Consider the following 26,186-nt stretch of genomic DNA (forward strand, 5'->3'; position numbering starts at 1 on the left):
CCATCGGGTACCACTCATCTCCACTACAAATAGGAAAAAGAGACTACAATTTGCACGAGCTCACCAAAATTGGACAGTTGAAGACTGGAAAAATGTTGCCTGGTCTGATGAGTCTCGATTTCTGTTGAGACATTCAGATGGTAGAGTCAGAATTTGGTGTAAACAGAATGAGAACATCGATCCATCATGCCTTGTTACCACTGTGCAGGCTGCTGGTGGTGGTGTAATGGTGTGGGGGATGTTTTCTTGGCACACTTTAGGCCCTTTAGTGCCAATTGGGCATCGTTTAAATGCCACGGCTTACCTGAGCATTGTTTCTGACCATGCCCATCCCTTTATGACCACCATGTACCCATCCTCTGATGGCTACTTCCAGCAGGATAATGCACCATGTCACAAAGCTCGAATCATTCCAGATTGGTTTCTTGAACATGACAATGAGTTCACTGTACTAAAATGGCCCCCACAGTCACCAGATCTCAACCCAATAGAGCATCTTTGGGATGTGGTGGAATGGGAGCTTCGTGCCCTGGATGTGCATCCCACAAATCTCCATCAACTGCAAGATGCTATCCTATCAGTATGGGCCAACATTTCTAAAGAATGCTTTCAGCACCTTGTTGAAACAATGCCACATAGAAATTAAGGCAGTTCTGAAGGGGAAAGGGGGTCAAACACAGTATTAGTATGGTGTTCCTAATAATCCTTTAGGTGAGTGTGTATATATATAATTTTTTTTTTTTTTTTTAACATATACCATAGTATTACTGTGGTTATTTTATACATGTGCCATAGCATTAGTATGATTTTAGGACACAATACCAATGCATTATCATAGTTCTTTGGGCATTCACTATGATTTCTTTGGATGATTTCATGGTAATAATTTCATGGAAATCACAGTAATACTGCATGTTCCATTGTGATGCTTGTGTATTACATATAATGTTTATTTATGTTATTATAATTATACTTATTTTTGGATATAATACCATGGTAAAACCATAATTTTTCCATGTGTACAATGGTAATTTCATGTTTTTTTTTTAAAAAAAAATATGATACTGTTTTAAATATTTTAAATATAAAGGTAAAACAAAACACTAAACCTGGTAAAGGTATTTATTTGACAAAATTATTTGGCAAAAAAGGCAGACTACAGCTACATGGTTTATTTTACGATGCAAAAAAAATGCAGTAAAACATAATCAGTTATTAATAGGGGTGTGCCACAAGATCTCACAAGATTAAAATGATGTCTCACGATATTGCCATGATGGAGTGTGAGGGTAAATAGAAATAAAAACCATTTAATTCAGTTAGATAATGGTCACTTCAATTCCATCCAGCTCATCCAACACGAGCAGCGGAGTCATACGTAGTGCAGCAGGGATCAGAGTTCACTGATCACGTGACGAGAGTAAGTGACGAGATGACTGACGAGACCATGGCGGAGGATTCATTGCACAACAGAGCCTTAAAGCATCTAATAAATGTCTTATCTTGTAGAATGCGTGCACAGCACCGCCACTCCCTATTCACAGAGTACGCAAGATCTCGAAAGCGAAAGTAAAACGCGAGCGCTCATTCAAATGAGATTTCAATACCCCGCATTTTGAGAGCGGCTCTCTGATGCATACAAATATCTCCCAATATTAAAGCTGTCTTAGGCTGGGCTGTGTAGTTGTAACCATCTTTTAGCTCTGTATCATGTGTGTTATTCATTTTTATTCATGCTGTTTTTATGTCTAAGATCAATTTGTGGAAAGGAGTTCAGTTAGGAGGTCAAAAGTTGTAGAAGCTCATAAATCATGTACAGGTTTGTAGACTCAGCCAGTCAATTGAGTTTGTGGCAAAACATTTTACAGTGCTCGAGAATTGTTGTCTTCTACTGCATATGATAATTCATACTCAGAAAGTAGAACTGAAATGACTTTCATTACTAGATGATTAGTTAAAACATTTCAAATGCACCTGCAGGCTATTTTTCTAGTCATTAATTTCTTCATTGAGGATTTCTTAAAAATACTGTGTAAAAAATCTGGTCTTGTTCTTGTGAAATCAATCTTGTCTCATCTTGTCTTGTGAGCTAACTGTCTCATCACACCCCTAGTTATTAATATTTTCGTAATATTTGTTTTTTTTTTTTTTTTTTTTTTTTTTTTGCTTGTGTACATCATTTCTTTGTATGACAGCCTGACCAAAAAATTTCCACACAATTTGGTATGTTTCATAAAACAATTGACTCCAAGCACAACTACGTAATATGCTTAGAAAATCTGTAAAGTATCACTGTATTGCCATCTAAAACCATTACTGTACTATTGTACCACTGCAGTACTTTTCTGCATGAGAATTGACAGGACCGATGCCTTTAGTTGCCTGCTGTCTCATTTTTCTGCTGATGTTCTTCTTTCCATGTGTCCTCACAGGCTGTGTTCTCCTCTGTGTTCTACTTTGCATCTGTTCCACTTTATCAAGGCTTCCTCATTATTGGGTGAGTGTGCGAGTGATGATGACTCATTTGCACTCGGTGAAATCTCTCTGGCATTTCAGCCATGTGTTTCAGACAGCTCTGACATTAGAGGATCGCTGAGGGTTTTGTTCCATCAAGAGTCATGGCCACTGAGCACTGAGAAGACTGCCAAAGCTGATGTCCATCAAAAGAGTCTTTGTGAAGTCTGAGATGAACAGAGGGTTAAAGCGGACTGGCTCTTCTAATTCAGTGAAAATGAGTTCAGGATAGCGAGAGAATAAAACTGAAATTTCACCTACACTAGTACAGCTGTGAATCTAAATCACATGATTTTCTCTTCACATGAAATATATGTGGGTGATTCTGTGGCAAATTTGTACTACATTTGGTGCATTTTACAGATACATGTCAGAGCTTGATGTTTTCAATTATTGCCTCAAAGAATTTCCCTGGCCTGGTGAAGTTATGAAAAAGATAAATATATACTGTAAAATACACATTTTTGTAGTTATGTTTTGCTATGAAATATTTAATTGGCTAGAAATGGTATTTTTGTGAGTGCAAACGTTATAAAATGATTTTAAAAATTCCTGGTCCATGTTCAGTGATGATGAATAACTGGAAAATCATTGTCAGTGTTGCCAGGTCTGTGGTTTTGGGCTGCTTTAACACTGTTGCTGCAGATTGTTTTTAATGACCGTGGGTTGAAGCAAACCCAAATAACAATAATATTTAGCCCCTGCAACGCGAATTTTACCATGGAATCCCTGCCAAAAACTTGGATTTAAACCCCCGAAACATGATTTTTAGCATCACACACACACACACACACACACAAAAAACGCGATTGGGCTAGGTTTGGGCTAGTTTCGAGAAGCAGTTGGGCGGGTTTTGTTGTGAAAACCTGGCAACCCTGATCATTCGTCTGATGGTTTGGCAAGAGCAGCTGCAGAAATAAAAAAATGTTCAATAGCATAAAAAATAACATGAAAGTATACTTTAAAAAGTATAGTATGCATTTTTCATGAAAAAAAAAAAATGTTAAGCTCCAGAGGACGTTTCAATAGCATGCTTTGTAATTGTAATCCTGTTCAAATTTTCATAGCTTTTTTTCTCACAACTTCAGTAAAATTCCAGCTCAAATTACCTACTGTTTTTTGGAAAACTCTTAATTCCATTCGAATGCTAATGTCTGTGATTGCTAGTGTCGTATTATACTAACGTGTTTTTTGACCTACCTGAGCTACCATTTCCGCACCAATCTTTTGCATGATTTTATTTCAATTCAATATGGATGGCATTCGATGAAAAAATAAATTGATAAATTAATTACTGTGAACTGCAAAGACTGCCCATTTTAATTTCGGTGATAGGTAAGGATAAGTTACTTTTCTGCTCATTTATGCAAGTTTCTTAAAAACAGCCACTTCTATAAACTCATGTGAAGTATAGTTAACTGTTTTTTTTAATAATAAATTAGAATTATATTTTAATTAATAATTAAGTAAAAGACAAGTCCCGTTCGAAAAGGGCTTTAATGGAAAAGTTTCTATATATTATTAATATGTAACTATTGTTTTAAATAACTACCACTCAAATGTTTGGGGTCAATATGATTTTAATAAGAAATTAATACTTCAGCAAGGCCAAATTAAAATGATCCAAAGTGACAGTAAAGACATTATAATGTTACAAAAGATTTCTATTTCAAATAAATGCTGTTCGTTTGAACTTCCTGTTCATCAAAGAATCCTGAAAAAAAAACTTGGTTTCCACACAAATATGAAGCAGCACAACTATTTTCAACATTGATAATATTTAGAAATGTTTCTTGAGCATCAAATAGATATTAGAATGATTTCTGAAGGATCATGTGACACTGAAGACTGGAGTAATGATGCTAAAAATTCAGCTTTGAAATAGGAAATATTATTTTAAACTGTATTATAATTGTATTTCAGTAGTATTAAAAATTACATTATTTTAAACTGTAATAATGTTTTACAATATTACTGTTTTTTTTTTACAATAATACTATATTTTTGATCAAAAAGATGCAACCTTAGCAACTTTTCTCTGTGCCAATCATAGCTACTCCACTATCTACACCATGTTCCCTGTTTTCTCCCTGGTTTTGGATAAAGATGTCAAGTCTGAGGTGGCCATGTTATATCCCGAACTTTACAAGGATCTTCTAAAGGTATCTTTGACCCTGAAATGAATAACCTAAGAAGATTTAGTTAATGAATCTTTTGTATGTGTGTGTTTTTTGTTTGTTTGTTTTTATATTAATAACTAATTGTTTTCAGGGACGGCCTCTCTCCTTCAAAACATTCTTAATATGGGTCTTGATCAGTATCTACCAAGGTAAGCGAATAATCTGATTATTTTACCATATGGTGCAGTGCATGAACTATGCAACAACCTTCACTCAACAAAGTAGTTGTGTTGTAAATTGAGTAGACCATTTATGTCTCCCACTGACTGAAGCGTAACTGTGTTTGTAACGTCCATTCAGAGGCTTTGTTAAGAAAGCAGCAGCAGCAGCAGCAGCACAGTGTGGTGAATGTTGTTTCATCTAAACAAAACCCACACACGTGTTTTTGCTCGCCCGCACTGAATAGTTTATTTGTGTCTGTGGCTACAATAGTTGAATAACACTGGGAGGTTTTCCACGATGGCTTTTTGAGCCGCACTAGCAGCCTCCACCCTGCTGTCTTCGTGTGTAAATCTTTCAGCATCACACTTTGTCGTTCCATTCATTTATAAGGTGATCTATTTGCTTTAGACTGTGCTCGGTATTTCCTCACTTCTTTGAGAGTTTGTTTTTAAAAGAGATGTCCTATAGCCCTCATTATTCATTCGGATGAGTTGTTTCCATCCAAATTCTCCCCATCTATAGCATGTTTACATTTGTGCTTTAAATAGAGCCTCCAAAGTTGAATCGTCTTGAATTTCATGTATGTATCAATCACGTTTTTCAGTCCCAGTGGTGTTTGAGGTTGAGCTCAAAGTTCACAATAACACTTCAGGACAGGAAGCGCTCAAAAAAAAAAGCTAAATCCGTGGAAGTGTTCTTCCTCTTCCTGAGATCGCCGATAGGGCAATCTCAGGGATTTGCTACGGTCTCATAAAGTGAATCCTCAGTTCTGAGAGGAATGGTTTCTTTTTATCCTGACCTCTGTCATATATTTGCTGCTAAAAATGAATACACAAAAGTTCTTTATTTAACTTTCCAATCCTTTACTCCAATAATAACCTTCACCCATAAATCAGAGTAACACTTTATGATACAGGGCTCGACAATAAGGACTGCGTGATTTAGTCTATTAAAATGCCTTTAGAATGCCCCAGAATTCAAGATAAGGGGCAAAAATGCCCCAGTATATCTTTTATATTTATATCATTTAATATGGTTAAACAATATTACACAGCTCCATTTTTCTCCAAATAACAGCAATTACAAATGTGATATTTATTTTATATAATTAATTAACGAACAAGAACTTAATATCAAGTGACTTACATTTAAGACACCAAATCGTCTGTTTCGCTGTATTTCGCCAACAAAAATAGTTCCAAACAAAGTCCACAGCATTGTTTTGCATCTCTGGGCAACACTTCATGAACGAATCAGCCGTTTGAATGAATCGGTTGAATGTCAATGATTCGCTCATTAACAGTGATTCACTGCCACCTACTGGCGGGTTTAATTTCAGGTTTAAAGTGCCTTGTCATTTTTTTAAAATAATTTCAAACAACAGTATTTAACGTTTTATATTTTCAACATTTCAAAACATTATTTATGCATCTGTAACTGATCTTGACTGATTAATAAAGTTTAATCTATAGTTATATTATATATCTGTAGTTACATAATTATAGATATTACAATTTCTGTACCTGAAAATCTCCTGTTTAAACCTCCATGAAAAACTTGAAAAGCATTGTTTTTTTTATTTATATGTTTGTTCTGTTGTATTCATTTGTGCTAGCCCTCGTAATTTGATTATTTATTACTATTTTATTACTTGCTGTTTATTTAAGTGAGTTAATCTAGTAGCTTTTGGTGTCATAACCTTATTTATTAAGGTTACATGTTTCAAAAACAACGAAAACAACTTATTTTATTTCATAGGTCCATTTTCTTTTCTGTTACTTTATTAATTTTTTGTTGTAGGGCAAGTGAAAATTTTGGCAGGACAAGTAAATATTTGAACCACTGGCCTGACCGGGCCAGTAGAAAAAATCCTTAGCGTTGAGCCCTGTGATATATATATATATATATATCACAGGGCTCAACGCTAGGGATTTTTTCTACTGGCCCGGTAGAAAATGACATGACAGCAGCTCAATGCATTTAAGCATGTAGACATGGTCAGGACAATCTGCTGAAGTTCAGACTGAGCTCAGAATGGGAAAGAAAGGTGATTTAAGTGACTTGGAACATGGTGCCTGGACAGGCTGGTCTGAGTATTTCAGAAACAGATGATCTACAGTAGCAGAAGACACACCTGTGCCATTCCTGTCAGCTGAGAACAGGAAACTGAGGCTACAATTCACACGGGCTCAACAAAACTAGACAATAGAAGATTGAAAAAACGTTGCCTGGTCTGATGAGTCTCGATTTCTGCTGCGACATTCAGATGGTCGGTCCAAATTTGGAGTAAACAACATTTAAACGACACAGCCTACCTGATTGTTGTTGCTGACCATGTCCATCCCTTTATGACCACAGTGAACCATCTTCTGATGGATACTTCCGGCAAGATGATGCTCCATGTTACAAATCATCTCAAACTGGTTTCTTGAACATGATTCGTTCACTAAACTCAAATGATCTCCACAGTCACCAGATCTCAATCTAATAGAGCAGCTTTGGGATGTGCTAGAACAGGAGACTTGTATCATGAATGAGCAGCCGACAATTCTGCAGCAACTGTGTGATGATATCATGACAATATGGACCAAAATGCAAAAAGGAATGTTTCCAGCACCATGTTTAATGTCAGGAAGAATTAAGGCTGTTCTGAAGGCAAAATGGGGTCCAAACCAATATTAGCAAGGTGTACCTAAAAAAAATAAATAATAATAATTTAAAAAAGTGGCTGATATATAAAAGTGTACATATCCAGCATACTTCTAGAAGTCTCTTCAGCATCTTCAAAGATGCTGGTCGTAATAGTGATGTGCTGTGCTCTCTGCAGGTAGCATCATCATGTACGGGGCTCTGCTCCTGTTCGAGTCAGAGTTTGTGCACATCGTGGCGATCTCCTTCACGTCTCTGATCCTGACGGAGCTGCTGATGGTGGCGCTGACCGTGCAGACCTGGCACTGGCTGATGATCGTAGCCGAACTCCTCAGTCTGGCCTGCTACATCGCATCCCTGGTCTTCTTACACGAGTTTATCGGTGAGTATGCATTAATAAACACATGGGTCCCAAACAACATGCATATTATTTTATTTTTTTTATTTATTGAACAAGCATTTATAAGTTAAAGTTTATATACATTTAATTTTTAATTTATTAAATTACATATATATTTATATATATATATATATATATATATATATATATATATATATATATATATATATATATATATATATATATATATATATTATTTTTATTTTTTTTTAAGGCAAGACAATACTGGCAAAGAGATTTTGGCCTATTTGGCTTTTCATAATGTGTTATTCAAACTAGTGGAAAGAAAAACATCCAAAATACACTTTTAAATGTTTATTTTATTCCATCTGTAGATTTTAATTACAATACAAATCTTTAAAGGCCATTTTTTTAAAATGAGCCAGAAATCTCCACTTCAGAAGCAATTCATACACCAAACTTTCCAGTTTTATCCCTGTCTATATTCTGAAGGTTTTTACAGAGGGGTTTGTTCATATATCATTTGCCTGATTTTGTACATTTTATTCCTAAAAACTTTTTTTTTTTTTTTCCTGGCTGTTGACAGTATTTTTTGGTAAAATGAGATATCCAAAATATTCTCAGTAAAAACATTTGACACTAATATATTAAAGGTGCCCTAGAACCAGTTTTTACAAGATGTAATATATGTCTAAGGTTTCCCCTGAATGTGTCCGTGAAGTTTCAGCTCAAAATACCCCATAGATTTTTTTTTATTCTTTGTTTTTAACTGCCTATTTTGGGGCATCATTAACTATGCACCGATTCAGGCTGCGGCCCCTTTAAATCGCACGCTCCCTGCCCCCAAGCTCTTGACTATAAAACAGTGCATAAACAAAGTTCACACAGCTAATATAACCCTTAAATGGATCTTTACAAGATGTTCTTCATGCATGCGTCAGATCATGTGAGTATGGTATTTATTTGGATGTTTACATTTGATTCTGAATGAGTTTGATAGTGCTCCGTGGCTAAAGCTAACATTACACACTGTTGGAGAGATTTATAAAGAATGAAGTTGTATTTATGAATTATACAGACTGCAAGTGTTTAATAATTAAAATAGCGATGGCTCTTGTCCCCGTGAATACAGTAAGAAATGATGGTAACTTTAACCACATTTAACAGTACATTAGCAACATGCTAACGAAACATTTAGAAAGACAATTTAGAAATATCACTAAAAATATGATATCATGGATCATGTCAGTTATTATTGCTCCATCTGCCATTTTTCGCTATTGTTCTTGCTTGCTTACCTAGTCTGATGATTCAGCTGTGCACAGATCCAGACGTTAATACTGGCTGCCCTTGTCTAATGCCTTGATCATGAGCTGGCATATGCAAATATTGGGAGCGTACATATTAATGATCCCGACTGTCACATAACAGTCAGTGTTATGTTGAGATTTGCCTGTTCTTCTGAGGTCTTTTAAACAAATGAGATTTACACAAGAAGGGTGAAACAATGGAGTTTGAAACTCAATGTATGTCATTTTCATGTACTGAACTCTTGTTATTCAACTATGCAAAGATAAATTCAATTTTTGATTCTAGTGCACCTTTAATGCCTTATTCTGCCTGACCATAATCTACATCCTTAATCCTACCCAATACCTAAACTTAACAACTACCTTGCTAACTATTAATAAGCTGTAATTAGGAGTTTATTGAGGCAAAAGTTATGGTTATTAGTTACTTAATATTCAGAACTGGACCTTAAATTAAAACGTGACCTGTTATATTTTTTCTAATCACTTGGGGTTGACTTGCTTTAATCACCTTATGGCATTTAACACATTACTTGACAAATAGTTTTGCGTTGTCCTTGTTCTTGTCATTTTAGTGGTATTATATGTTTCATCTATGCTTTCTGGTCAAGGTTTTGCTACTGCTTTATATCCTATTATCGTCATGAAATCCTGTTGTTATTGAACGATCTTGGCGTCATGATTTCGGGCATATCCAGGTAAAGAATGTGGCCACATTCCACAAAACCAATGGAGAGAGTTAAATCTGAATCTATAAAATGTGGCCATCTGCCTCAGTCAGCATTCCAGGGCCGCTGTGGCCCGTTCTCTCGTACGCTGTGTGTGTACAACACCGGGCAGCCCAAGCGTGGCCCACAGCGCTTTACAGAGCTCACTGCGGAGGGAAATACCACAAGCCTGCTCTCATTTCCTGCTGCGTTGATGCTACCCTGGCCAAGGTCTTTGTGTTTATCAAAGTGCTTCTCAATTTGAAGATTTGCACACTTTACAAAGAAAAGCAATTGAGGATTCACATATATATGTTATATTAAATGCACACGGGCCAGTAGCTCAGCTATTTACAATACTTATTGCTCGTGCTTGCGATATACTCACGGCAAAGTTTTTTTTTTTTCGTTCTTTGCTGAGAAGTAAAAAGAAGCTGGAAATGCCATTGCAGAGCTATCCTATTAATGAACATGCCAATGCCGCCCACACTACTGAGAGCGACATTTAGATAAATATGCAAATATGTGCTGTGCTCTTTACTCTCAATAACAAAATAAACACAAGCGGAGAGAAAACAGCAGTTAAGAAAGCATCTAATCTGATATAAGAAGATATCCGATGTGAATATTAGGGCTGGGACAATTGATCGATTCGCGATTCGCGATACAAAGAATCTGGAGCGATTCTGATATTTTCTGATGTATTGCTTAGAGATAACAGAGAATTACCTGGATATAGTAAATTACAATCAGGGTTCCAACGCAGTTTGGAAAAGTATGGAATTTGATTTGAGTAATTTCCAGGTCTGGAAAAGTATGGAAAAAAGAAATCAGAGTATGGAAAAATATTTGTGTTTCCAGACTATTCAGTTTTCAAATTTATGATACCTGCAAACCAGTCACTTTTTGGCGAAATTAGCTGTTTTGAATCAAAACACGTCATTTATGTAAATCGTTAAGGTCTGAAGAGGTTTTTTTTTCGGGGTGAGTGTGTGTCACAACATTCTCACAACAATCGAAAATGGGCCACTTTCCCATAGACTGGAGTGAGTTGCGATCTTTCTTGGTGGTCTGTGGCGTGACAGTTTGCTGTAGCGCTCGTAAACCAACCATCTCTTCTGCTTTACTAGTTACAACTCAAAATAAACATGAATGAACATCCGAAGGTGTGTTGAAAGATAAAGTACAGCTTACCGAAATCTGTATCATGTCACATGCAATCGATAAATCAGCGTTTCAACCGCAGAAAGGCGTCAATAAAACAGCTTGTAATTTGTGATTTTAACAATTTTAACCTAATATTATAATGATGTATCAAGTGTGGTTCCCTGTACAGTTTACAGCATTAGTTGAGATTTTTTTTCTTTGAAGAAATTTGCCATGTACTGTACCTGATAGGTCCCAAATTAATCAATACTGAATCAAAGCTACTCAAATCACAAGCTTCTGAATCAAAATTCAGATCGCATTCAATTGTGAAATTTGTCAATGCTTAGCCCTTTTTCACCTCTCTTCACTTTGCAGATATGTTTATAAAGTTATACATTTCTAAATTATTAGGGAAACTGGCATACTGCACGTGTGTAGGCTACTCTTACTCGTAGGCTACTCTCTCTCTCTCTCTCTCTCTCTCTATATATATCTCGAATTAATAGACAAATTATATATTTACGCCTATGTAGCGAGTGGTATGGTCGGAAAGGGATACAAACTAAGTCACTACGCCAGGGAATATATTAGTATTTGTAGATTAATCCCCAACAAAAGTCACAAAGGTACATGGTTTTAAGAAGAGAAGGGCCTAGACTTAAAAACTAAATATCAAACTTTATTTCAACAATCAAACACTAATTTAAAAATCACTAAAAGACTGTAAGACCCGGACTACCAACATGAAGCAGAGAAAACATAGAAAAGGAGACCGAGGTTTACCAATGGCAGAAATCGTTTGAAAGGAGGTCTGGAAATTTGAGTATGGAAAAGTATGGGATTTTGAAATGGAAAATGTGTAGGAACCCTGTACAATAGTCCAACTTTGAGGTAATAAATGCACGAATGACAGTTTCAAGGTCTTTCTTGGAGAGCATCGTCTTGATTTTGGCAATAGATCTTAGCTGGAAAAAAACTGCTTTTTACAACAGCACTAATCTGCTTATATAAACTCAAAGTGGAATCAAAAATGACACAAATATTTTTGACACAGTCTTGAACATTTGAGGATAGTGAACCAAGCTGATTGACTGTATCAGAGGTCATAGCTGATGCTGCGAAGATAATAATTTCAGTTTTATCGTTGTTTAGCTATAAGAAGTTCATGTCCATCCTGCTTTTTATGTCACACAGACAGGCAAACAGGCTAGACACAGAACGATTATTATTTTTGACAGGAAAATAGAGCTGAGTGTCAAAAAATAGGAAAATAGACAGGAAAATAGAGCTGAGTGTGGTATAAAAGTGGTATGATAAGATATGTTTCTGAATAATATGACCGCTCATTAAGGCTTATTATTTCATAATAAATACAGAAAAAAACAATAATATTGTGAAATATTATTACAATTTAAAATGATGGTTTTCTATTTTAATATACTTTAAAATGTAATTTATTCCTGTGATCGAAGCTGAATTTTCAGCATAATTACTCCAGTCTTCAGTGTCACATGATCCTTCAAAAATCATTATAATATAATGATTTATTATCAATGTTGAAACAGTTGTGATGCTTAATATTATTTTATAACCTGTGATACTTCTTCAGGATTCTTTGATGAATATAAAAGTTACAAAATATCAGCATTTATTTAAAATAGAAATCTTTTGTAACAATATACACTACCGTTCGAAAGTTTGGGGTCAGTCATTTTTTTCTTTTTTCTTTTTTTTTTTTTTTTTTGAAAGAAATTAATACTTTTATTCAGCACGGATGTGTTAAATTGATATAAAGTGATAGTAAAGATTTATATTGTTAAAAATAAATTATATTTTGAATAAATGCTGTTCTTTTTTAACTTTTTATTCATCAATGAATCCTGAAAAAAGTATCACAGGTTCCAAAAAAATATTAAGCAACACAATTGTTTCCAACATTGATAATAACTGAGTATCAAATCATCATATTAGAATGATTTCTGAAGGATCATGTGACACTGAAGACTGGAGTAATGATGCTGAAAATTCAGCTTAGATCACAGGAATAAATTATTATATATATTATATTATTATATATAATTAAAATAGAAAACCATCATTTTAAATTGTAATAATATTTCACAATATAATTGTTTTTTCTGTATTTATTATGAAATAATTGCAGCCTTAATGAGCATAAGAGACTTTGTTCAAATACATTAAAAATAGTAATGTTTCCAAACTTTTGACTGGTAGTGTACAAAGCAAAAAGAAGAGGACCTAGAATTGAACCCTGGGGTACACCATAATAGATTGGAGCAAAAGATGAAAAACAATTCCCTATTTTAACAGAAAACGTAGTCCCTTAGAAAGGATATCATATTAGTAGTCATTTAGTTAGAATAATTTGGATCTCATTGCTAATACATCCAAGTCCTTCAACATAACCGTTTCCTTTTGCCCACCAACTTCACATTGAGAATTCGTCATCGGATCTCGGTGCGTATCCTGGCAGAGAAGATGATGGATCCATGATGGCGGAGATGACTTGTGTCCATCTCAGGGCTCACGTTCACAGCGTAGGAACAAGTGTCCTTTCAGTTGTGTTGATGAGGCGTTCCGACACTGCAACGCTCCGAGTGCCATCCAACTCCACTGGTGTGTGGCACCTGACCACATTAAACAAAGACTGGTCAGCGACTGTGACGCTAGTTTCCAGAAATCACACAAAACATTTTGGCCAACCTACATTTCAGCTTTTGATCTGTGCCTCTCCTTCTACTGACCTGACTGTGGTCTAAGAGCATTTCACAAGCTCTGTTTTGGTGTCGTTCCCTACATTTCTGGGAATAAAGGTTTAAAAAAGAGCCAAAGGATTATTCAGCAGGAATTGTAAGTTTTGTGTACGAGAATAGAACAAAAGCCCTGATGGGAAAGACTTTTACGCGAGTGTATGACACGGACATGAAACAGACCAGACTTACGGATCTTCAGGGGATTGACAGTGTTATCTATATCACAAATTTATGTTTTATTAATTATTTAGTCTGCTCGCACCCGTCTGATGCAGAATGAAATGGCAACCGTTGGCAAAATCTGTTAGATACAATGTGATTGGTTGGTCACAATGAAACTTCTTAGGGTTTATAGGTTTTTAAGGCTTAGTTTAATAAAAAGTTCTGCATTTAGCATTTCCGAGAAATTACCAGATTTCCCACCTTCATGGAAAACCTAGAAATATTAAAGTCCCCCTGCAATCAATCATTTTATCCCTTAAAACGCATCTTTAAAAGTTTTTTGATCTTAAAAATATCTATAAATATAAAAAATCTTAAATAATTGCACAGCAGTCAGTCCAAATAAAAAAAAAAATGGTGAAAAATATATAAACTTTATAATCTTTTAAACTCAGTATCTGCATTAATTTTTGAGGTAAACTTTTAAAATAAGAAACAGTCAGTTGTGAGACATAAAAACACAGTTTCAAGCAAAAATCTTCTTAACACGACTTTGTTTCCTGTTAGATGGATCAAAACATTCTCCCTAATTTCTGGAAATATCGTAAAGTCAGCCAATCAGATTAGACCTTGCCAGATGAAGAAACTCTTTGCCAGTTTTGTGTGCAGTGTGAATCAGAGTCCAGTGTGAACAGACTATGGATGGGCCGTCTGAGTCCAGCATTACCAGATGTTCGACTGTATCCAAATATATTAACAATATTTAACAAATATATAACAGTATTTTTATTTGTGTCCCTCACAGATGTGTATTTCATCGCCACCTTGTCTTTTGTGTGGAAGGTGACAGCCATCACTTTGGTCAGCTGCCTGCCGCTCTACATCCTCAAATACCTGAGACGACGCTTCTCGCCTCCGAGTTACTCCAAACTGACCTCTTGAACCCTTTACTGCCTCAATGGCCTCGGTCCAGCTTGCTCTCTAACCGCTAACTCGGCTCAAACAAAGCTAAAAGTGCTGGAACGTCAGGTTTGATTCACTCCTTCATTCGCCCTGATATTAAAATAAGTCTGATTTTTCACATTTTTGGTCAGCGAGCCAGTTTAGCAGTCCGGTTAGCCCTGAACAGGTGCTCATACAGTACCCTATAAGAATGGACACTTGTGTGACGCAGTCCAGACGCCATTCGCTCTGAATCATGTAATTTCTCTACCGTTTAAGTTTCAGTGAATCACTCTCCCTGAGGAAGACTAAACAAACTGGTTAGCTTTGGGAATCATCCATGAGGCAACAGGGAAGTTTTTCCATGAGATTTAATAATCTATTGCTATTATGCGTCTCCATTGCATTGGTATTTTCATGTGACAAGGGAAAATTTGCACAAAGGGGAAAAGGGAAATTGGAGTGAACTTGTTTTAGGGTTTTCTTGGTACCTTTTTCTTTTCCAAAACTAGTGAATTTATGTGACTTGAAAGGACTTGATCAGGTTGAAAACAGAAAGTACGTGTTGTACGAACACTAATATTTGTATACAAAAAAAAAAAAACACTAATATTTGTAACACTTTACAGTAAGGTTCCATTAATAAATGTTTATGCATTAACTAATGTACACATTACAGTATTTATTAATCTTTGTTGCATAATATTTGTCAATCAAAACACAACTGCTCATTGATAGTTCATGTTAGCTCAGGTCCAATAATTTTAAGAGATACGCCTTTTGTTTTTTATGAAAGTTTGTTTCCACCAGGGAATTAAAAAGTAAAAAGGTAATTGCGACTTTTTATCTCACGATTCAGACTCTAAACTCACAATTGCAAGTTTAATGTCCCACAATTCTGAGAAAAAAGTCTGAATTATGAGGTATAAACTCACATTTATGACTTTTTCTCTATAAATTAGCAATTACAAGATAAAAACTTGCATTACTTTTTTTTGTAATTCGGACTTTATAACTTTTAACTTTATAACAGTTGTGAGTTTGTCTCACAATTCTAAGAAAAAAGTCTGCAGAATACAAAGTCTCAATTCTGAGAAATAAAGTCTAAAGTCTACCTCGCAATTCTGACTTTATTTCTCAAAATTGCGACTTCTCTTTATTTCTCGCAATTGCGAGTTTGTCTCTCAATTCTGACGTTTTCTCAGAATTGTGAGATATAAATTCGCAATTGCGAGATAAAAACATGCAATACTCTTTTTTTGCTATTGTGACTCAAAATTGTGAGATAAATTGCAGTTCGGAGTTTATAACTCACAATTGCAAGTTTATATCTTGCAAGAGATATAAAGTCTCAATTCTGAAAAGTAAAGTCTCAATTTTGAGAAATAGTCAAAATTGCAAGGTATAAACTTGCACTTTGGACTTTTTTCTCGCAATTGCAAGTTTCTTTTAATTCGGACTTTTTCCTCATATTTGTGAGATATAACTTTGCAATTGCGAGATATAAACTTGCAATACTATATTTTTTTGCAATTACGACTATTTCTTAAAATTGATCAATTTTAATAGATAAATTGCAATTGCAAGTTAAGTCATTTCATCTCGCAATTCGGACTTTATATCTCACAATTCTGGAAAAAAAAAGATATAATTTCACAATTCTGAGTAGTTGCAATTTTGAAAAATAAAGTCACTTAATAAAGTCTGACTTTTTCTCGCAATTGCAAGTTTGTCACTCAATTCTGACTTTTTCTCAGAATTGTGAGATAGAAATTCGCAATTGCGAGAAACTTGCAATACTTATTTTTTTTTTTTTTTTGGAATTGCTACTATTTCTCAAAATTGTGAGATAAATTGCAATTGCAAGTTATAAAGTCTTTTTATCTCGCAATTCGGACTTTATAACTCGCAATTGCAAATTTATGTCTCCCAAGTCTGACTTTTTCCTCTGAATTGTCATATAAATTTGCAGTTGCGAAATAAACTTGCAATTTTCTTCATAACTCACAATTCTGTGAAAAGATATAAAGTCGCAATTCTTACTATTTGCACTTCTGAAAGTCAGAATTGCAAGTTATGAAGTCAGAATTCCAAGAAAAAAAGACTGAACACAATTAATCTTACAATTTTGAGAAATAGTTGGAATTGCAAAATCTCACAAACTTAACTGATGTTAACAAATGGAACCTGATTGTGAAGTGTTACCACATATAGTATATGTTGGAAAGGATGTTCAGATCAGATGATTCTCGTGCTAGTTTGAGTGTGTAAATGGGCAATGAATTTATTAACTAGGTTAACTGGAAGCAATGCAGCTGTTTTATTAGCATACTAACCAACCACTGCTAGTCACCACTGCTTGAAAGGCATGGATGGTACGGTGCCATAAATAACAATGCTATTTTAGCATCCACCCTGTCCACAGTAGTGTTTGTCCACTCTTGTGGTGACCTCTGACGCTAGACATGCTCACTTTGTACCCCAACCTCCCCCGTCTGACCATTATGACCCGTACTGATTACTCTCAATAACTGGTTTACTGAGCCAAATCCCATGATGCATCAATCAGCACTAAACGCTGTAATCTTCTCCTCGAGGTGTCCTTAAAACCCAACGTTTGTCTCTGTAAATGATCCTGAATGCGATGTGCACTTAGCATTGATCACTATGTTGGTGTCTGTGTTTTTAGTAACTGTGCCATATCATCTCTTTCACCTTCAGACACATTATTGTTGAATTGACAGACTCTCATCATATTCGACTTCTCTTGCATGGATCAGAGTTTGTACAGATTGTGAGATTGTGATGTGGACCTAGACTTAGACCGAATGCCATGATCTTCACCTGACTACTTTTGTGTTGACTGTTTTTTATGTTTATATGAAAGTACTTTTTTGTTTGTTAATGTAATCTGCTGAATTGTAAATAACAAAATGGCTTTTATTTATTTATTTTTTTTCTTATTTGTGTTGGAATTTGCACTCTAATACTTGCAGAACAATAAAAGGGACAAGTGTGTCTCAGGATAAAAGGTGTTGAAAATAAAAAATAAAAAATCTTTTCTTAACTAATTCTCTGCTTGTTTCTTAATACAATATAATTTCTACAAATATTTTGTGTAATACCATATTTCCAATAATGCTTATATATATATATATATATATATATATATATATATATATATATATATATATATATATATATATATATATATATATATATATAGTATGTGAAACATACATTATGTAATACTGAATGTTTCAAACATTTTTTAAACACAATATAATTGTACATACAACATATACACTGAAATAGTACAAAAAAACATCCATTGTGTTTTATACCAATTTATCATGTTTCACCAGAAGGGGGAGTCTCAAAAATGAATGCAGACTGCATTAACTGCGTGCAGGGCTGATGGTAAGGCTGCAAAAAACATAAATGCATGCAAGTACGTGATTACAATAACAGATATTGACAAAAAAAACAATGCTCGCATATAAATTGAAGATGAACCCTCAATAAAAGTTTCAACTGTCTTTGTGCTTTTGGCCCAAATTTTAATCTTAGCTTAATGTGTTTCTCCTTGATTCTCCTTCAACATTCAACTTACATCTATAATGTCGCTCTGATGAAATAAGCTCTTTTGGTAAAGCCCGTATAAAGCGTATCATTACTCCTCTCTCATGTGGTGCATACTGCGGTGTGCCAGACGCTGCAGTGCACGTGACATAGAGCTCAGCCAGATTGGCTTTTTTATCAGACACCACACAGCAGCGATGGGTCGCCTGTGTGTCCATGCCACATCAGTCCTAGAGGAAGAGCTGGCGTGAGAAAGAAGACGAGCATGTAAGCAAGGACACATGGAGATAATGGAACCATATATATGAGAGTGAAAATATGTTGGAGGGATAATCCCACAAAGAAATGTCTGTATATATATATATATATATATATATATATATATATATATATATATATATATATATATATATATATATATATATATATATATATATATATGTAGATAGATAGATAGATAGATACATAGATAGATAGATAGATAGATAGATAGACGGACAGACAGACAGACAGACAGACAGACAGACAGACAGATAGATAGATAGATAGATAGATAGATAGATAGATAGATAGATAGATAGATAGATAGATAGATAGATAGATAGATAGATAGACGGACAGACAGACAGACAGACAGACGGACAGATAGATAGATAGATAGACAGACAGACAGACAGACAGACAGACAGACAGACGGACGGACGGACGGACGGACGGACGGATGGACGGTTGGATAGACAGATAGATAGATAGATAGATAGACGGACGGACAGACAGACAGACAGACAGACAGACAGACAGACAGACAGACAGATAGATAGATAGATAGATAGATAGATAGATAGATAGATAGATAGATAGATAGATAGATAGATAGATAGATAGATGATAGATAGATAGATAGATAGATAGATAGATAGATAATGCCATGAAACTCTTGATGGCCCAGGCTGTTGGTCTTTATCATAACCTCCTGACAATTACAGTATCTCACAGAAGTGAGTACACCCCTCACATTTTTGTAAATATTTTATATCTTTTCATGTGACAACATTGAAGAAATTATATTTTGCAACAATGTACGGCTTGTATAACAGTGTAAATTTGCTGTCCCCTCAAAATAACTCGACACACAGCTATTAATGTCTAAACCACTGGCCACAAAAGTGAGCACACCCCTAAGTGAAAATGTCCAAATTGGGCCCAAAGTGTCAATATTTTGTGTGGCCACCATTATTGTCCAGCACTGCCTTAACCCTCTTGGGCATGGAGTTCACCAGAGCTTCACAGGTTGCCACTGGAGTCCTCTTCCACTCCTCCATGACAACATCACGGAGCTGGTGGATGTTAGAGACCTTGCGCTCCTCCACCTTCCGTTTGTGGAAGCCCCACAGATGCTCAATAGGGTTTAGGTCTGGAGACATGCTTGGCCAGTCCATCGCCTTTACCCTCAGCTTCTTTAGCAAGGCAGTGGTCATCTTGGAGGTGTGTTTGGGGTCGTTATCATGTTGGAATACTGCCCTGCGGCCCGGTCTCTGAAGGGAGGGGATCATACTCTGCTTCAGTATGTCACAGTACATGTTGGCATTCATGGTTCCCTCAATGAACTGTAGCTCCCCAGTGCCGGCAGCACTCATGCAGCCCCAGACCATGACATTCCCACCACCATGCTTGACTGTAGGCAAGACACACTTGTCTTTGTACTCCTCACCTGGTTGCCGCCACACACGCTTGACACCATCTGAACCAAATAAGTTTATCTTGGTCTCATCAGACCACAGGACATGGTTCCTTAGTCTGCTTGTCTTCAGCAAACTGTTTGCGGGCTTTCTTGTGCATCATCTTTTGAAGAGGCTTACTTCTGGGACAACAGCCATGCAGACCAATTTGATGCAGTGTGCGACATATGGTCTGAGCACTGACAGGCTGACCCCTGACCCCTTCAACCTCTGCAGCAATGCTGGCAGCACTCATACATCTATTTCCCAAACACAACCTCTGAATATGACGCTGAGCACGTGCTGCTCTGAGTGGAACCTGTCCAGTTAAACCGCTGTATGGTCTTGGCCACCGTGCTGCAGCTCAGTTTCAGGGTCTTGGCAATCTTCTTACAGCCTACGCCATCTTTATGTAGAGCAGGGGTGGCGAACTCCGGTCCTGGAGAGCCTCAGTCCTGCAGAATTTAGCTCCAACCCAGATAAAAACTCACCTGCTGATAGCTTTCTAGCAACCTTCCAGGCCTTGATTAACTTGTTCAGGTATGTTTGATTAGGGTTGGAGCTGAACTCTGCAGGACTGTGGATCTCCAGGACCGAAGTTAGCCACCCCTGATGTAGAGCAACAATTCTTTTTTTCAGGTCCTCAGAGAGTTCTTTGCCATGTTGAACTTCCAGTGACCAGTATGAGAGAGTTTAACAAATTTAACACACCTGCTCCCCATTCACACCTGAGACCTTGTAACACTAATGAGTCACATGACACCGGAGAGAGAAAATGTCTAATTGGGCCCAATTTGGACATTTTCCCTTAGGGGTGTGCTCACTTTTGTGGCCAGCGGTTTAGACATTAATGACTGTGTGTTGAGTTATTTTGAGGGGACAGTACTGTTATACAAGCTGTACACTCACTACTTTACATTGTAGCAAAGTGTCATTTCTTCAGTGTTGTCACATAAAAAGATACAATAAAATATTTACAAAAATGTGAGGGGTGTACTCACTTCTGTGAGATACTATATGTCGTTAACAACACTGCATAAGATGATTTGTTCCTGTTGCATTTGCGGCCAATGAGCTTGCTGCTCAACATTTTAATAGTTGGTCAGTGTTTCCTATAGCAGTTTGCAGCAAAGTTCCTCTGAAACACTCCACCTTCCCCAGCTCCACCTGCATATCTTGCTCACAGCAGTGTATTGGATGTATTGGCAGTAGCATGTCCTGTACTTGCTCTGCAGCAGCAGCAATAACAGCAAAAGAAGCAATAGCAGCAGCAGAAGCAATAACACCAGAAAGAAGTAATAACAGAAGCAGAAGCAATAACAGAAGCAGCAATAATAACCAACAGCAGAAGCAGAAGCAATAACCAACCGCAGCAATAATTAACCGCAGCAGCAGCAAATTTATTCCGCCAAGACCTAAAACATTTGCATTGGTATTTCCATTACCAGGCTACACTCTTCAGATTTATTATTATTATTATTATTTATTTGTTTGTTTTTTACATCACAATACAAAAAAAACATTAGAAACAGGCTTCATTTTAACTATATATACATACACAGTACAGTCCAAAAGTTTGGAACCACTAAGATTTTTAATGTTTTTAAAAGAAGTTTCGTCTGCTCACCAAGGCTACATTTATTTAATTAAAAATACAGTTAAAAACAGTAATATTATGAAATATTATTACAATTTAAAATAACTGTGTACTATTTAAATATATTTGACAATGTAATTTATTCCTGTGATCAAAGCTGAATTTTCAGCATCGTTACTCCAGTCTTCAGTGTCACATGATCCTTCAGAAATCATTCTAATATGCAGATCTGCTGCTCAAGAAACAATTTTTTTTTTTTTTTTTTTCAGGATTCCTTGATGAATAGAAAGTTCAAAAGAACAGCATTTATCTGAAATACAAAGCTTCTGTATCATTATACACTACCGTTCAAAAGTTTGGGGTCAATAAGAATTATTATTTTTATTTTTTTGAAAAGAAATTAAAGAAATGAATACTTTTATTCAGCAAGGATGCATTAAATCAATCAAAAGTGGCAGTAAAGACATTTATAATGTTACAAAAGATTAGATTTCAGATAAACACTGTTCTTTTGAACTTTCTATTCATCAAATAATCCTGAAAAAAATATTGTACACAAATATTTTGTACAATTGTACACATTAAATGTTTCTTGAGCAGCAGATCAGCATATTAGAATGATTTCTGAAGGATCATGTGACACTGAAGACTGGAGTAATGATGCTGAAAATTCAGCTTTGCATCACAGGAATAAATTACTTTGTGAAATATATTCAAATAGAAAACAGTTATTTTAAATTGTAATAATATTTCACAATATTACTGTTTTTTATTGTATTTTTAATTAAATAGCCTTGGTGAGCAGACGAAACTTCTTTCAAAAACATTAAAAATCTTAGTGGTTCCAAACTCTTGGACTGTATATATATATACTTATATATTAGCATTGTGCTGATGAAACACCACTGGACACACAGATCCAGACTTGTCCTGTTGTATTCCATTGTGTACATCAACAGAGGATTTAGATGATGATAAATCACTTAAAGAGATGTGTGTTGAGGTGGCTCTCACACCCCAGCAGAGCTATTTATACACACAACAGGCTGGAATGTTTGATTTGCTTTTAAAAGCTTCACCTCTGCTGAGAGAGATTGTCTTAAGAGTTTTCACTTGTGCTTGTGATCATAACCACACCTAGAGGTACAATAATAATAATAATAAACTGACTCATTGTGTGAATACACACTTGAAATGGCTATCTACCAAACAATAAATAATAATAATATAAATAATAATAAATTATGTATATTTTATAATTATGACACACTTTTATATACACTTTTTGCCATTGAGATGACTTGGAAAAAATGTCCCAATCAACCTGAATTCACCCTATGTATATATTATTATTATTATTAATTAAATGGTTTCTTGGTTATGTTGTAAGACATTAAAATATTTGATTGCGTTGTTTTGTCTCTGACATCGTTTAAGGGGTCATCAGATGTCAGTGTCTCATTAAAGCTCACTCACCACTCCTCTCTGTAACCATGGACACAAATCCCAAACCTGAGAGCTGAATTGTTGTTTGTTAATCTGGAATGGGAGATGGAGACAGATTTAAGTTTCGCTGCTCCAACTGGAAACTTTAGGAATTCTATACAGATTCCATTTGTGTGAGAGGATGATTCTCCATTCAGTGTGTGTGAAATGTTGCTCAGAGCCACGTGGAACAAAAAAAAACAGCTGACTGTAGAAACTCCCAACAAATCAGCAGGTTATCACCATCTTTACGTAACATACATAAATCATCCTAGTAATGCATTTACCAGGAGATATTTGTGAAATGGCCTCTATTTTTAGTGCATGTCATTAAATTAAATTAAATTTTAATAATAGTAATAAATGGTCAGCTGAATTTGTAATGGCATACTAACATAATACTCTATAAAGATGTCAGAAATAGTAGAGATGCTAGTATGTTATTCTGAGTGACCCTGCATGAGATGACGGGGCAAAATGGGGAAAATGACAAGTTAATAGAAAATTTTGGAACTGATCAAGCACATGGCCTGAAGATTTTCCCTTTTCCGAAACATGCCAGAGGTTCTCCACGGGACATGATATAATGTGGCATTTCCAATTGAAACCTGATTGCTTTAATACAACTGTTGCTATTGGAAAAGTAAAATGTTGTGCTGCTGTAACCCAGACGCCACAGCGCCGCTTAACGGTGATGGAAACTCTTCTACGAACCTGGAAAAAGTGTGTCTTTTTAGCAAAAGATGGAACTGCAAATCCTGTCGTCTGGAAAGATGCGTTGTGCCGTATTCATTTACTCATTCACGATTCGGGTTGCATAAGAGTGCTGTAACAGTGAAGGAATGTACATCTGCTAGACGTCGCTCTCTCTAACGTTTCAAACGACATTCATCTTCCTCTACACCTCCAGTGCTCAATTTAAAGTATCTGACGCTCACTGTTTCCTATGTACAGCACGTCACCGATGGCACTGATGAAAAAAAAAGCTTTCCATAGATGATTTATGCCAGATCTGTAGATATAAAAATGATCTAATTCAATCAAGAAGTGATGAGTGAATTGATAATGAAGGCCTGTGTCTAGACGTTTTCCAGAGGTCGCTGTAGGATACAGTCGTTGAGAGCAGCGCTTCATTCATTCGAATGTTTAAACAAGTCAGTGTATCATATCGCAGAATTTTCCGGGATAAACTTTACAACAGAGTTTAGCCAAACAGGCCCGCTTCATGGTCTCACTTGTCAGCCCCGTGCAGTTTATTTTGGCATCCTTCGCCATCCCAGAATGCAGCAGCTTTTTCATCTGGGCACTGGGAGAAGCTGTTAATGTGTTACATTAGATTTTCTTGAAACATTTACTGCTTAAGTTTACCGAATTGCACTTATTTGATGTAAACTGGAACTGGAGCTTCATTAAGCTGTAACATGATTTAAGGGTAATGTGGAGCTGCTGGTTCCTAAACACACTGATATGGTTGGGAGAAGTAAAACTCGCATTATCTGATAATGTGCACTTTTAAACCCTGATTGCTGTATATATTCATTTCCTTATGATAAATAAACCTTATTTTATGACCTTTTTTGCATTTAAAAATGAAAAACATTAGCTTTTCAGAGACTTTTCACTGCTGTCCAAGTTAAGCATGTCAAATAAACTTTGAAACCTTTGGAAGAATTTCAAGAGTAGCCCAGTATTTGGGATTTAACTGGACAAAATTCAAAAACAAACCATACCACATTTTCCATGGAAAATTGACTGGGTGTATAAACTGTCTTATTTCAACCATAACATTAATCCTGGTCGTTACTGTTTTAAATATATTATGTCATGAAATATATATATATATATTCAAATAAATATTAAGTAATAATAATATTATAACTATAATATTATTATTATTAATATTTAAATGGCTATATATATATATATATATATATATATAGATATATATATATATAGATATATATAGATAGATAGATAGATAGATAGATAGATAGATAGATAGATAGATAGATAGATAGATAGATAGATAGATAGATAGATAGATAGATAGATAGATAGATAGATAGATAGATAGATAGATAGATAGCCATTTAAATATTAATAATAATAATGTATAATAATAATAAAAATAATATATTACATTTGGGGGGATATAAATGATTTTGTTTGAAGATATATATTCTTTTTACCTGGTTTAAAATATAAAATATTAAAATATTTAATATTAAAAATAAAATTACATTTTATATATAAAAAAAATATATATAAAAATATATATATATATATATATATATATATATATATATATATATATATATATATATATATTATGTAAATTATTTTATATTAAAAATATTAACATATTTAATATTAAAAATAAAATTACATTTTATATATATATATAGCCATTTAAATATTAAAATAATAATATTATTATTAAATAATAATAAAAATAATATATTACATTTTGGGGGATATAAATGATTTTGTTTGAAGATATATATTATTTTTTTACCTGGTTTATTCATTTTATTTTATGTAAATTGTTTTTTTTGTTTTTTTTTTAAAAAGTAAATTATTTTAAAATTTTTACATTTTAATTTTAAATGATATTTTTCTGTTCCATTTATAGTCCTATAGGTCATTTGAACATTGTAATATAATTTAAAATCTAACAAACCATTTTTTAACGTTTCACTTGTACTATTTTTCTGTGAGGTAAATACCATTTGATATTTTGTTGGCTAATGCATTGCCATATAAACACTTTCTGGTTGTCCATTGACTTTTTTGGGCCATTTATTTTACAGTAGACTCTACATGTAAAGCTGAAGGTTGCTCAGATTTAATGAGGCTTGTCTCTTCAAAACCCTGCTGTGTACCTCGTCTCTTTC

General features: G+C 35.0%; 1 protein-coding gene across 1 annotated transcript in view; it reads left to right on the top strand.

Moving 5' to 3' along the window:
* Window positions 1–17,942, top strand: part of LOC137008842 (probable phospholipid-transporting ATPase IIA) — a 59,038-nt gene extending 41,096 nt beyond the window's left edge. The window contains exons 24-28 of the mRNA XM_067370558.1: window positions 2,433–2,497; window positions 4,568–4,676; window positions 4,786–4,843; window positions 7,684–7,887; window positions 14,774–17,942. Coding sequence (XP_067226659.1) covers window positions 2,433–2,497; window positions 4,568–4,676; window positions 4,786–4,843; window positions 7,684–7,887; window positions 14,774–14,910 — 573 coding nt within the window. The 3' untranslated portion in view covers window positions 14,911–17,942. The remainder of the gene's footprint in view (window positions 1–2,432; window positions 2,498–4,567; window positions 4,677–4,785; window positions 4,844–7,683; window positions 7,888–14,773) is intronic.
* The last annotated feature ends 8,244 nt before the right edge of the window (window positions 17,943–26,186 follow it).

Source organism: Chanodichthys erythropterus, chromosome 20, assembly GCF_024489055.1.
Source record: "Chanodichthys erythropterus isolate Z2021 chromosome 20, ASM2448905v1, whole genome shotgun sequence".
NCBI lineage: Eukaryota > Metazoa > Chordata > Actinopteri > Cypriniformes > Xenocyprididae > Chanodichthys > Chanodichthys erythropterus.